Source organism: Carlito syrichta, unplaced genomic scaffold, assembly GCF_000164805.1.
Source record: "Carlito syrichta isolate Samal-C Ts95f unplaced genomic scaffold, Tarsius_syrichta-2.0.1 Scaffold117309, whole genome shotgun sequence".
Lineage (NCBI taxonomy): Eukaryota > Metazoa > Chordata > Mammalia > Primates > Tarsiidae > Carlito > Carlito syrichta.
In genome coordinates, this window is record NW_007061405.1 from 545,644 (window position 1) to 561,068 (window position 15,425).

At 37.9% G+C, this 15,425-nt stretch overlaps 1 protein-coding gene across 2 annotated transcripts in view; it reads right to left on the reverse strand.

Moving 5' to 3' along the window:
* CRBN (cereblon) overlaps positions 1–13,427 on the reverse strand; it is a 28,262-nt gene extending 14,835 nt beyond the window's left edge. The window contains exons 1-5 of one of the 2 annotated variants that reach the window (XM_008074515.2): positions 13,327–13,427; positions 8,940–9,052; positions 7,829–8,031; positions 6,549–6,698; positions 2,538–2,697 (exon numbers count right to left, since the gene is read on the reverse strand). In XM_008074515.2, the coding sequence (XP_008072706.1) occupies positions 2,538–2,697; positions 6,549–6,698; positions 7,829–8,031; positions 8,940–9,052; positions 13,327–13,393 (693 nt within the window). In that variant the 5' untranslated portion in view covers positions 13,394–13,427. The remainder of the gene's footprint in view (positions 1–2,537; positions 2,698–6,548; positions 6,699–7,828; positions 8,032–8,939; positions 9,053–13,326) is intronic. The other variant, XM_021706988.1, reaches the window with a different exon arrangement.
* Positions 13,428–15,425: the final 1,998 nt, after the last annotated feature.

Consider the following 15,425-nt stretch of genomic DNA (forward strand, 5'->3'; position numbering starts at 1 on the left):
CACTTGGTTACCAAAGAGTTATGTTGAGAGGTATTAGGAGATACATGTTTTCATGACTGCTAACATCCATTCTGCAGCCCACGGATCAAGGAATAATTTTGACTTTGAAATCTTACTGTTTAAAAAATATACTTTGTAAAGCTAGTGATTCCTCTGATGGATCTGGCCAAAGAAAATTGAGAGCCTTCTGGAAAAGAGTATTCACCATTTTAGTTGCCATTAGAAACATTCATGATTCATGGGAGAAAGTCAAAATATCAATATCAACAGGAGTTTGGAAGAAATGGATTCCAACTCATGAATGACTTTCAGGGCTTCAAGACTTTAACAGAGGAAGTAACTGCAGATCTAGTGGAAACAGCAAGAGAATCAGAATTAGAAGTGGAGCCTGAGGAGCAATTACTGAATTACTGCAATCTCATGATTAAATTTGAATGGATGAGGAGTTGCTTCTTATGAACAAGCAATGAAAGAGGTTTATTGAGATGGACTCTATTTCCTGTTATGAACATTGTTGAAATTATAACAGAGGATTTAGAATATTACATAAACTTAGCTGACAAAGCAGCCGCAGAGTTTGAGAGGACTGATTCTAACTTTGAAAGAAGTTCCACTGTGGGTCCAATTCTATCAAACTGCATTGAGTGCTAAAGAGAACTCTTTTGTGAAAGGAAGAGTCAATAGATGGGGCAATATCATGTAGTACTTCAGTAGCAAATCAGTGCCAAACACTATTAAGCACTAAATGACTTAATGCGTTCCAGAATTTGGAGCCCACTCACTGACAGAGGAATCTTCAACATACTTGTTTCAAAAATTACAATTTAAAATTACTATATAAGGGTAAAAGTTTTCACTGTTTTGTTAAAATGAACAAGGGGATAAGTATATTTAAAGGTCTGGAGAAGGAAGTATTGCACAGGCATACAAAAGTTACCTGCAACTTAAGGCAGTATCAATATTGTTAAACCTTCAAAAATACTAGTTTCAAGGTTGTTTGGGTGTCTAACCCTTTCCCATTTGCTCCAATACTCACTAGCAGTGCTTGAGGCAACAGCACTTATTTTGAGATGACTTGGGGTTTGCAGCCCTAAGCTACCCTAAAAGTTTGCCATGAAACAGCTCACTTTTATTATTTTTGCATTGCTCTAGTATATTGATAATCTTTGGAAACAAATAATATTCTATTTACAGCATTCTATTTCTAGTAGTGATGTTTCATTTATAAAATACAGTAAATTTTTTTTTTTGTAATTCTTGTTAGGATTAGTGACAAGTTCTGTTTAGAAATAACTCCAACAAGAGTTTTTATACTTTATTTTCACAAAAACCAGTCACATTTGCTTCAGCCTCAAAAAGTGTATTTATGTAAAATTAAATGAACTCAGCAGTGAGCGGAACTTTTTTTTTTCTAAAGGGGAAATGGATTAAGCAGTCTAATTATATTAGACTTTTATTTATTAGAGTCTTCTTAGAAACACTAGTTAAAACACACTGTACCATGAGACAGATTGGTCAACTAACTGCAGAATAACAAGACCAGGAGTCTACAGACAACCGGTTATAAGCCTGATACCCATCAAGTACCCATTCTGCACAAAGTTGTTTCTGAAAACTGGAGGAATTCTTTAGCAAGAACATTAAAAGTCATGGTACATGGACTACTGTGAGTTCCCTTCACGAAGAATCTATACTGAATTACATCAAATTAGGATCCTACACTAATTTATATCAAATTGTAAAACCCTCACTACTGGAAAAGGGTTAGGGGATGATTAATACAGGATTTTTAGGGTTATAATGGGAACTGTCTTTCTATCTTTTTAAAAGGTAAACCTCAAGCCAAATTATTCCAAATTTAGAAACTAGTAATCTTTTTCTTTAGACAGAATTCATAAATATTAGCTACTTTATACTTAAAACTATACATTTTACAAATGAGTAGAAACAGGCTTCATCATTTTTTCCCAAAGATAAAGAATGATTGGCCCAAAATAATAATAATAATAATACATTAAAAACTCAATGCCCAAACAAGCATTACTTTTAAAGAGTACCTAGTAAATTTTTGTAATGTCAGTAGAGTTCTACAAAACAATAGTTAAAAAAAAGTTTTTCTCTCTGAATTCTGGAACAAGGGAAACATACTCTACTTCTCTACTACCTTTGTACCCCAAATGAATCCTCTCCTGTTTTAGGGATATGTATATTTATGACTCAAGAGCCAAACACCTGATCCAGTCATAGTTTAGTGAGAGATTCCTGTGGAATTAAAAATAATAAGCTGCTAATTAATACATAATAGGCATAATAATAAGAACACTTTATAGCTGTGTGACATTTTGCTACTTTTGCAAACTGCTTTTACATATAGCTGCCTGTGAAATTTTTAGAAGTTTCAGCTATGTGGCAGCTAGAAATTGCCACAGAAGGTGTCTGGGGAATGAATCATGAGTTGTTTGTGTTTCTTTCTTAAAACAAGAAAAAAAGCAACCTGTCTACACTTTTTGAAGATGCATAAAAAATTAGTTTCTCACCTTCTGGTATTTCTGCCACCATTTATATGAACACTGGTCTTCCCATGAGACAGGTTTTGAAGGAAATATCTGGCACTTATTGAGGGATTCTAACTGAACTGCAGACATGGTTGAAGGCAACACACATTCAGGAAGAATTTGCACTTTAGCTTGCTGGATTCTAAAGTAAAGAGAACCAAGCATGGTGTTCATTTTTAAGATCAATTAACTCAAACTATAAGTTTCTAAACGTTGATGATAATTTTAAATACTAAGATTTTCAAAATGTTCTTTTTAAAACATATTCATCAAATGGTGATGTTAAGACAAGAAATTTTCATAAAATAACGATTTCATCACTAATACCAAAGTTAATAATACCAAGGATAACCTAAAATACGGATATTCAATCTCACTGTGGAATAGAAAGGGAGATCTTTACATTGCAGATAAACAAACAGGGTCTATAAATTAAACACAGTTTTTAAAAAACATAACAACCAACTACTGCTTGACACTTCTAAATTAATTTCTTAGACACTCTTAGACACACCCCATCCCTTCTTTCCCCCTAATCCCTGTGCTGCTGAACTCTTATGCCTTTCCTTTCTCATGTCATCCAAACTGAGATGTAGGTAGAGAAAGGAAGAGAAAATCAAGAACAAATTAAATCAAGATGAATTAAAATAAGACTAGAGAATCACAGATATCCTTTCTATGTGCATTCCTTTTCCTACTAGCAAAAGTTGAACTTGAATATGCAAAGATCAAAATATTCATTATATATTTACTTACAAATTATCTAAACTTTCATGGTAATGTCATCATTTTCAAAATGCTATTTGAGAATATGAAAATTGCAAATATTTCATCACAAACCAATGCAAACAGGAAGGTTGGACCTATGAGCTATCTTCCTATGTGGCATTCCACCTTTTAGACGATAGCTTTTGAAAGGTACACTATGTAACTACATTCAAATGCTAGTACAAAATACTGATCAACAAAGTCAAATATATTCAAAGTCTCTGCTTCATTATTAGCTGTTGAAGTCTTCTAAAGTAGTCTTTCATAATAACCACTGATCACAAAATGTTATGAATGCTGATATTTTTACTTCTGTATTAAAAGAAAACAGCTAAGTGTGTCTGAAAATATCTAGGTTTAATTTAATAATATTAGACTCATTCTACTAGCTTAATTTCCTACCTGCAACCTCATTTGAAATACTCAGAAGTCAATGTCTACATGACTTTGGAAAATGTTAACAGATTTTACTATGTTCAAACAATGGTCAAATGTTTCTGTTTTCTTAAAGCCCATTAAAACCAAAACCTCAATTTTCCTTATTTGACCCATGAATACAAATAACTTGATAATTATATTTTTAAGGTAAAAATATATAGCATCCTATAGAGTTTTTTAGACCTCTAATTCTCCTTTAAAGTCATTAAGAATTACACTTTATGCAACTATTGTATAAGGTTTTATTTTATTTTATTATGATAAAACAATACTACTACTAAAACCCTGGCTTACAGATCCTGCTAATAACTAGTCTGCAGTACAAGCTTTCTGATCTGCCTTGGAGGATTAAGGAATGCTCTCTTTTATCCCTGTTAAACATGTCCATTGTCTGCCGCATAAACACAGGCTACTTCTCATCCCAGCAGCTGAGTTTTGTTTTTAACATAAGCTGGTTTTGTTTCTTCCCAACCTGTTTATAGCATTTGTTTTGTGATTACAGTAACAATTTATATACATGTTATAAAAAACCAGTGAAATATGAGTACAAAAATAAAATTGCTTCAAGGAACATTAAGTTGAGATATAAAAAACTGCTTTTGGCCATTGCCTTACTAGACTCTGGTGTGGCCAAGTGTTTATTAAGCTATGGCTGTTGCCATGTTTCCTGGCTTTGGCCCCTTCCCTACCTTGGGAATGGTGAATGTCCCCTTTCTTTCTCTCCCTCTCTCTAATTTGCTTTTTAAAGAGACTATATTTTCTAATCTAAAAAAAACTGCTTAGGTACAGACAACTCCAATAGTATAAAAACAATGCATAAATCTGGAAAAATTCTGCATTCAAATTGCCTTATGATTATTTTTAGAATCTCTCTTTAAAGAAAAACTAGAAGTATAAACTCCAGATAGATGATGCACATTGACAGTGCCAAAAATCTGCAGGTTCACTTCAAATATCAGAGAGAATGCCCCTTCCAAGTCTTGTCCAGCCCTGTCAATTTGATGGTAATCTTTACCAGAGTTAAATATCTATTCCTTTACTTGTTTTCAGAGTTAAAGATCTACTGCCATCTTGTGTTCAAAAGAGTTCCACAATCAAAAGTCACTGATGTCAATACAGTTTGAGAAATACACTTTTCCCCAAGCCAATTTTCCTTTATGGTTTCAGGGATAGTGTTACAAATAACCAAAACTGTATGAGGATAAGAAGTACTTTAAAAATTGAACTGTTACGAAAATTCAAAAACTAGTTTGCTAATTATCATAATACAGTGCTCTCAGGAGATCATTCATTCATTCATGTAACATTTATGGTCCTAAACGTAGAACATAAATCTCAGGCATTATTCTCAAGCAGCTTATCTATTGAGGGAGACAGACATACAATCCTATAAGGACAGTGCAGTGTGGTAAGGCTATGAGAGTTTAAACAATGTTCTAGGGAATACTAGGAGACAGCTTAATGCTCCAAGAGCTCTGGCAACCCTATCTCATATTCCTCTATGTTCTTTTGCTGCAAAAGGTTGTCTGACCCATCTATATTTTCATAATTCATGTGGAATGTCCACTATGTGAACAAAACAAAAAGTTCCTGTTCTCATGGTGTGCATTTTTTTAAGTTAAAAAAAACAAAACAAGAAAACCTACACAAATTCTAAACTTCCACATATTCAGAAGGCATCTGTGCAACACAGAGGTCTGATGAGATTTTCAGCGCTGGCTATAGATCAGAGACTGATTCACCAGGACTGGGAATACTCTGTATCTGTAAGACCTCTTATAAAGGTATCTGTCTTAATTTAAGAGGCCTCTGTTGAATGAAATTTCTCTGGTTCCACTGCCCTTCTGGTCCTAGAACCACTTTCACTAGAAATGGTGGAATGCAAGGAATCGTGGAGAAAATTGGTGCAGTCCCTTCATTTTCCACATCAGAAAGCTAAGTACTAAAAAAGTTAAGTAATTTGATTAAAGTCATAAAAGTAGTAGGTGATATGCTAGAGTTGAGAATAATTCCCTTAAGAGAGAACACCCAATGATCAAAGTAAATGCTTTGTTTTAATTTGTTTCCTTCTTTACTTAAGAAGATAAAGTAAGGTACACTGGATTTTTTTTAAGTGTTGTATTTCTTCAATTTGTGTAAAACCCTTGCTACAAGAGCTTGCCAAAAATGGATAACAGCTAAAACAGTACACTCAGGGAATTTCTAAACTTAAGGTACAGAGACAAGTACCTTATTATGCAAACAGCATTTCTGGATGATATAAAATCCACACGGAAATGGAGAGGTAAATGGCTTGTATGACTCAGATGGAGCAGTTTACAGGTATAACCAGTGTGGCTTTCAAATCTCAAGGAATGCTACAAACACCAGTTATTGCAATGAGCTCATAGACCTCTGGGGTTCCCACCCTTACACTCTATAAAGAGGTTTTCATTCCCAAAGAAGCCATGCCCCAAATCACACTTCCTTTTGGGTTCACATTATTGTTCTCAAACCTGAAGGGACATTAGAATCACCTGAAAATCATTTTTTAAAAGATGCTGCAGCCTCATCACTCTCTGGGGATGGGAGATGAGGTTGAAACTCAAGCTTCTATAGTTTTAAAAACTTCCCAGGTGATTCTGATGCACAGGAGGTTGGAAACCACTGGCCTATACCTTTGAAGGGAAAGAGAACAACTAGTTAAAAGTTACAAAATATAAAGGGTCAGTAGAATAGAAAAAGTATTAAGAAATCCATTTCATGATAAGATGTTCACAGAGCTTTAAGATATATGGTATTTCTTACCCATCTGACTGTGTTCTTAGCTCAAGGACTTTGAACCTTTGTCTTCCAACTGCTTTCACTTTCACTATCTCAATTCCAAAATCCTGTTCCTCTCGATAGGCATATATCTCTGCTGTTGTTCCAAACTGTGCTTCCCTTTCCTGTATATTACTTCCAAGATAAATTTTAAAAGGAAAGAGTTTTGAACATTTGACTTTTAAATATGCAAAGTGTGCAAAAGCAATACATATGGAAAAACAATTTATAGCAAACAACCATTACTGCAAAGCTAGTATAAGTCTATATATTTTAAAATCACATGGGGGCTATATGAATACAAGGAAGCTTCAAGAAGTACAATTAGAGTACTTTAGGAAAAGAATAGATTTCTAGTCACTGGAAATGATCTAGGACTTACAGGGTTTTAGACTCTCATTTCCTAAACCAAACATTTTTTCACTTTGTTAAACTATCATTTCTGCTGATTAGCAGCACGGTACTGAGGTGGGAACTTCCTCTATTTACTTCCTGCCTCTACTGCAGATTTCCTTCTTTGCCATGGGATACTAGAAGTTTAGCTTTAATGTACCAATGGTTTGTAATGATACAATTTATGGATTTTGAGAGTAAGTAAAAGTACAAACCACTCTTTTGGAAAAGTAATCTTTTACATTATATAGAAGCTTTATTTCTCTTTAAATAAAGGCAGTTCTTGGAACTAAGATTCTAGAAACGTTTTTCATTAAAAATATACATTTTTTTAAGTTGGAATCTCACTCTGTCACCCAGGCTGGAGTGCAGTGGCACGCTCATGGCCACCACAGCCTCAACCTGCTGGACTTAGGCGATCCTTTCACTTCAGCCTTCCAAGTAGTTGGAACTACAGGCCCGCACCCCCAGCTAACTTTTTTATTTATTGTAGACATAAGGTCTTGCTAAGTTGCCCAGGCTGGTCTTGAACTTGTAGGCTCAGGCAATCCTCTAACCTTGGCCTCCCAAAGTGCTGGAATTACAGGCTTAAGCCACAGTGCCTGGCCCTCGTTAAATATTAATGATTTAAAATTTTTAAATACCAGAAAGTTAAATTGTGTGTGAAGGTAAATGTCTGATTTAGATGGTAATGAAAATAACAAAAATACTCAAACTTGAACTATCAAACTTTTACTCATTAAAATTCTTTACCTCACACTCTTACCCAACCTCTCTTGCAAAATAATAGTCTCGTTTGGCTTCCACATTGACATCTGCTGCAACTACACATGAGAGGAAATGTATTAAACAAATTTACCCTAATATTTTACCTGTATGCAAGGACAGCAAAGGTTCTGTCTTTCTGAATTAAATTCCGCACCATACTGACTTCTTGAGGACGAGAAAGCTGAAGAGGTAATGTCTGTCCAGGAATCAGGATCATCATCACCTGTGGCAGAACTGGAATCACCTGACAGCTGTCATCATCATGCAAAGTCCTGCCATGAAATTCTTCCATATCAGCCCCTAGATACTATTTAAGAATATACATAGGTCCAGTGTCAGGATAGACAAGTAAATAAAAATACTAGCTCAACATACTAAAGAACAAATCAGATTACAAGAAATACAAACAAAGGGTTCAAATCTTCATTTAAATAATAAATTTAGTGTATAAGTATCCCATGTGAAAATCTAATTTTTAATCTAATTTTAACTCTTAGAAGTAAAATTTCTAATTTTTTATGAAGACTCTCACAAACACAACTCGAAAACATTTTTATCCAACGTATTTTATTTTCACCAAGGTAAGAAACATCTCTATGTCCAAATATCACTAGTACAAAATGTTAATATGTTAAATAACACCTTTGTACCTAGAATACAGAGAATAAGTAATAGCTTCATTACTACCAAAATCAGAAGGAAGGCAAAAATTCCTCAAGCAATTACACCATGATATAGAATTAAGCTGCTTATAAATTATAGTTATGGCCAGGCACTGCAGCTCAAGCCTGTAATCCCAGTACTTTGGTAGGCTGAGGTGAGGGGATTGCCTAAGCCCACGGGTTTGAGAACAGCCCGGGCAACTTGGTGAAACCTCATCTCTACAATAAATCAGAAAATTAGCTGGGCATGGTAATGCATGCCTGTAGTTCCAGCCACTTGGAAGGTTGAGGCGGGAGGATCACTTGAGCCCAGCAGGTCGACGCTGGGGTGGCCTTGAATGTGCCACTGTACTCCAGCCTGGGTGACAGAGTGAAACTCCAGCTCAAAAAAAAAAAAATTATAGTTATATGTTTATCTATTTGCAAATAGTCCATGTTCTCATTCACAATTTCTAATATGCAGTAACACTAAAAGTGGGTACTTTTTTTTAGAAACTTTTATCTACAGTTAAATGTATATCTATTATATTAGACCCATTGCTAAATTACATACTGTATGTGATGTTGGCAGACTGGTGTCAAAATTTATGATGTTTGGTTTTTTGGCCTCTTTGCTATCCTGGTCTTCAACTTCCATTTCAATTTCATCTTCTTCCTCATTCTCTGCTGTAAGAGTAGAATATTTTAAGGAAAAAAGGAAAACAAGATGAGTGAAAATGTCAAAGCTACATTCCCTTTCAAATGCATAATTCCTTCTTGAGAAAAGGGGTCTTTCTAAAACCTCAAGCATTTGGTAAGCTCTCCAGTACTGTGAAGAGGCAGCCAGAAGTATTGGCAGGGGGTAGTGCTGGGCTTTGTCACTAGTTGCCTTTTTCTTTTTCTTTTTTTTTTTTTTTGAGTTGGAGTCTCACTCTGTCGCCCAGACTGGAGTGCAGTGGCCGCTTCCGGCCACCTGCAGCCTCGACCTGCTGGGCTCTGGCGATCCTTCCGCCTCAGCCTTCCAAGTAGCCGGAATTACAGGCATGCGCTACCATGCCCAGCTGATTTTTTTGTTTATTGTAGAGATGAGGTCTCGCTGCCCAGGCAGGTCTCGAACCCGCGGGCTCAGGCAATCCACTCACCTCAGCCTCCCAAAGGCACGGGATTACAGGCTGAGCCACCGAGCCCGGCTACTAGTTGATTTTTCAACTTTTTATTTTAGAATAATTCAAGCTTATCATTTTATAGATGAGGAAACTAATTGTAACATCTTAGACGACTCATTCCACCTGACTAAACTTTAATTTCCTCATCTGCAGAATGATAGGTTTGAACAAGACAATCTTTAAGCTTCTTTCAAACTCTTAGTTTTAAAGAGTTCCTTCATATGAAAGAAAGAAAAGCAAGCAAAAAATATGTTAATTAAAATTGAAAAAAAGATATAATCTGGCAGAAAGAATGTCATAGCATTTTTCCATTGGCACCACTTCCCTGGCTATCACTACATTATTTTAAAATGAAATTTTTGTAATCATTTTCATTCAATTTTACTTTGTAATTTTAAATTTAAAAATAAAGTTGGAATGAAACATAAAACATTTTATTTTATTTTGTATTTTTTATGTTTTGAGTTGGAGTCTCACTCTGTCGCCCAGACTGAAGTACAGTGGCCACTCCCAGCCACCACAGCCTCGACCTGCTAGGCTCTGGCGATCCTTCCGCCTCAGCCTTCCGAGTAGCTGGAATTACAGGTGTGCGCTACCACACCCGGCTGATTTTTTTATTTATTGTAGAGATGAGGTCTCGCCGGCCCAGGCGGGTCTCGAGCCTGTGGGCTCAGGCAATCCACTCACCTCAGCCTCCCAAAGGCGCGGGATTACAGGCTGAGCCGCTGAGCCCAGCACATGAAACATTTAAAAAGAAATATCTTAGAAAGCTTTCTCCACATTTTTTAAATTATAAAAACTAAAGTGATCTATTTTAAAAACCAGATGTTAACATTGAAAACAATGAAAGTTAGAAAAAGTGGCCCGAGTGGTGGCTCACGCCTATAATCCCAGCACTTTTGGAGGCCAAGGTGAGAGGTTTGCCTGAGTTTACAGTTTTGAGACCAGCCTGAGCAACTTGATGAGACCTCATCTCTACAATAAATCAAAAAATTAGTCAGGTGTGGTGGTGTGTACCTGTAATTTCAGCTACTTGGAAGGCTGAGGCAGAAGGATCACCTGAGCCCATCAGGTTGAGGTTGTGGTGGCTATGAGCGTGCCACTGCACTCTAGCCTGGGCAACAGAGTGAGACTCCAACTCAAAAAAAAAAAAAAAAAAGTCACACAATATAGGTACTATTCTATTAAGTGGGAATCTGTCCTTTTCAAGCCAACTATTGGGTAAATTTGCAGTCCTAGACCAATGATTCTCAACCAGGGGTGATTTTGTTCTGCAGGGGATATAGGTTGAAACAACTAAGGAAGTCTTACTGGCATTTAGTGAGTAGAGGCCAGATGCAGCTAAATAACTTATAATACACATGACAGTCCCCACCCAAAGAACTATCCAGCCCAAAATGTCAAAAGTCCAGAGATTAGAAAACCTTGGCCTAGACTAACCATAAAGAATTATCTCATTTCTGACCTCATATTTCATGTATTTTTAAATGCCCCAAATAAACTTCTAAATAGACAAAATCTCATTACAAAATAATCATTTTTTTCCTTTGTGCATATCATTATTGAAATAAAACCACCTCCAGGCTAGGTCCCTGACAGAAATACAAATGTTTTTCAATGTGGTACCTGCCTTGGACTTTCTATTTATTCTTACAATCTCCAAGATATAAAAATGTGTCAATTTCCAAGATGCAAATGTTGTCAAAAAGGACATAATTTTTTTGACATTTGCAAGTAGTCAATAGTCTATCACTTCATACAGTTTTTTCCTTAGAACATGTAAATTTCACCAAAAGATAAATAACAAACCAAAATCTAAACTGATAAGAAAAATATTGTGAATCTAATTCTTTGCATTTACAATTCTGACAGCATGGCTCTCACTTGGCATGTGAGACCCATACTGTTACTATACTGCAGAAAGTTTGAAAGACATACTATTAGCTCAAAGGCTGAAATTAATATTTTAAAAAATTTACATTTTAACTCTTTGACTTCTCATCTCTAAATTATTTCCTTAGTAGCCTGTCTCATAAATATGGGTAAAATGCACTTTCCCCTACTCAGCTATGTTTATCTATTAATGTTTCAATTGGTCAGGATAGATTCTTCATATCTCAAATAGAAAGTTATTTCTTCAAAGAGGATTACTCTTCAAAATGATTCATACTACATGGAATTACGGAAAATCCAATGTTTCTCTACAAGTAAAACTCATATCTAACTTGAAAAGTATTATAGTTTTATCCACAATAGCTCTGGGCCCTTTCGCTTCTGATTTTTTCCTGAGAAAACACATGCTGACTGTACAGAGCTACCAGGGTGACTGATGACTCATCTCATGCAGAGGCGCCATGTAAATGCCAACAGAACATCAGTACCCTCCCTCTTCCATTCACCATTCTCCCTGAAACATTTGACACATACAGAGGGGGGTTGATGTTTCTAAAAAACAGATTTTCCATCAAAGGCTGGCATACCTTTATGTCAACTCATCTAGAATGGCTTCAAGAACAACCACTAACTCTGTGGCTTATTTTTATAGAAAAGTTCCCTCCAATATGGTGGTAAAATACTCAGGCTCTTTTAAGCAATGCTACTCCTAGTGGGTAAAATAGTATTCAAAGCATAGGTTTCCTTAGGCAACTACCTGGAATTGTTTCTTGGCAATCCACAGGGAGTTAAAACAACACGAACAATAAACCCTATCACACTGGCAAAAGATGCACGATCCCCAATAATCTAGACCCAACCTTTTATCTTCCACAATCCTAAGTGTATGCTTTTGGATATCTTCAGATTTCCTTCATAAGCCTTTGCCCCCAAATCCTTTGACCTCTGAACAATTCCTCTTTCTGAAGAACCATATAGCAGTCATTTCTCTGCTCTTAAATCACCTGCCTCTACTAGTTACATTCTCGGTAGCCTCACCTAGACTGTAAACCTCAGGTATCAGATTGTGTATCATCCTATTTTCATCCCCACAACACCTAACTTAAGCCTGGCATGTAGTGAAGGGACTCGGGTAATACATCTCACTTCGAATGATACACCTCTTGGAAAGCATCTCAATCTACAGTATTCCATGAAAGCTTGTAAAATCCATGCTTTTCCTGCTCAGTATCCCAACACAAGGCCAAGGTCTACAAATTTCACAGAACATATAGAAAAAAGAAAATTAAGCATTTTTCTTCATACATGCCAGAGAAAACAGACCAAACAATGAAGAAAAATCAAACAGAAGTGGTTTACAGATGCTGACAAAAATAAACGGGGTTGGAGTCCTGGCTCTGCAACCCTGTGACCTTGGGCAAGTCACTGAACTAATCTGCCCACCCACGTCTCGCCTTAATTCGAAAAGTAACGCTGGGAAGGCGTAAAAGCCGAAGTGCACTCAAAGCGCCTGCTGCAGTGCCCGTAACGTGGCCAGTGCTTAGCTGTCACTTATTGAAAGAGTTCAGGAAAAGAAACAGTTGCTGCCCAGATCCGGCCCCCCAGTTTCAAAGCATTTCCTTGGAACTACACTCCGACACAGGGAGGATGGAGAGGACGGGGCCCGTGTCCTTGGGAGCGAACGACCCCCGCCCCCAACACCCTAGCCCACAGCTCGGGGCGACCGAGCAGGGGAGGAAGGGCTTGGTAGCTGACAGCGGCCGACGTGAAGCCGCTTCCGGGTGCGGCCACTCAGGGCCGGCGAGTCTTGGCGCCCCCGGGCCTCCTCCCCGGCCCCCCGCGGGGATGGCTGTTCCGGGCCTCGCCCCCTCCCGCCACAGGGGAACAGCCCCGGGCGGTTACCAGGCAAAAGCGGCAAGTGGTTGCCCATGTTGCGCGCAGCGTCCGGATGGTCTCCCTCGCCGGCCATGTCTGTTTACCCGCAAAGGAGCCTGGGACAGGGCGGTGCCAGGGACGCCAGGTGAAGGTCCGCGTCAGGGCACCGCCGCGCGTGGGGCCACAGCGCCCCCTGGCGGCTCCAGAGCGGCAGTCGGCGGCGCCGGCCGCAGCCTGGAAATGATGGCCAAGGTGGGAGGAACAATAACCCGACAGGGCTCAAGGCGGACACAGAATGCTGTCGGTTGCTATCCACAACTTAGTGCCACCGTGCACGTACTGAGCCCTCACCGTGTTCCAGGCCTTGGCATGATTTATTTAATCATGGAATGCGACATATGGAGGAACTGAGGCTCAGAGTCTTCAGTCTCCACCTTGTTCTTAAACGAAGGGGGAAGGGAGCAAATAGGAATCTGTTTATACAGCATTCGCTTCAGTTCTTTTAAAAAGAGGCACTTAAAGGCTATAGTACTGAGTGATTTGTCACAGAAACAAAGAACCGAGTATCGCAAGTTCTTACTCATAAGCGGACCTTGAATAACGATCATAATACTATAAGAAAGGGATTGGCAGTAGTGGGAAACTGTGAGTGGGGGGATGGGGGGAGGGCGGAAGGGGAGTGGAGGGGGGGTGGGGCGGCAGACCTCATCAACAAGGGCACCTGCATAATGAACATTTGTATACCTAACCCTGAGTTGTACCCCACATTTTTAAAATAAAAAAATTTTTTAAAAAGAGGTATGTGTATGAAGGCTAGGAAACTGCATCAGTTATTCCGAGGGTGATTGATTTATTTCTGATCTCTGTTCAACAGTTTCAATAGTTTCCAGGTACATATATTCCAAACTTAACATATATTAATCAGATACAAATACTTGAAATGATCATTGCCCAGAATGGAAAAAGTCCTACAATTGACTGGTAAGCAAAATTGTCAAAGTGAAAATAGCCTATTCATTGACTTCAACTAAGTAAAAACAAGTCACTACATGGCAAAAAGAAAAGACTGCAAAAAAGAAGATATTTCTGTTATAAGGGTGGGATTGTGACTGGCAAGATATTTGTTTTGGAGGGTGGACACACATTTTCTTAGTCTTTTTAGCATTTTTTTTTTCAGCAAAAGAGAAAATGAAAAATTATTAAATGAAATAAAACATGGTGTGATGGGTGGAAGGTGAGAGAAGGAAGCAGCATTACTCTAGAGAAAACTCATGAATCTGAGATTTTAAAAATGCTTTTCAGAAAACTCACCTCACTGAAAAGTTACAAGCTGCAAAACTCCTTGTGACAGAGGCTCATGAATCAATTCGGTGACATTCTGCCTTCCGTCCCAGAATCACTGGCCTCAGTTTATGCATTTTCAAAATTAGAATGGACCAAATAGTTTGCATATTTGTTCTGGTTAGTAATATCTGCAATATTAATGATAGCATCACCTTTTACAATTAGGTTAATAACAATTACATATATTATTGTGCTGAGTTAATGGAGTTAAGATCACTCTAATCAATTGAAGAAAGATCATTTTATGCCAGAATGTCAGAGAGGGTATGGCTGGTGTGAGAGAGAGAAAGAGAGAGAGAGAGAGAGAGAGAGAGGAGAACACAAGCAAGCAAGCTACGTGTGTGTGTGTGTGTGTGTGTGTGTGTGTGTTTTGCTATAGCTTTATCAGTCTCATATGGTTTGTAGAATTTCAAGACACTGTACTTACCTGCAGCAGAATTTTCTTTCCTCAGCAAGTATCTGGCCTCTAAACAAGGATGCTCTGATTATTTGGTGGTCCTCCCCAGAGATGGCACTGGAATTGTTGTCAGAACCTTGGGCCAATCAACTCTCTGGACAAGAAAGGACATCTGCAAGCCTGGCAGAGTCCATGATGTGGTTGGAAAAGCACTAACTCTTTCTTCTTTTGTCCATTGCTCCGGGGTCCCCAGAGCTCCCATCTGCATAGCTTTTACTCCTCATTCTCTTCCTTTTCTCGCCTCCATTCACATTCACCATCTGCTCTGTCCTTCATTTTATCCCTCCAGAGACAACCCAGTCATCCATAGCTACATCTTTCAATA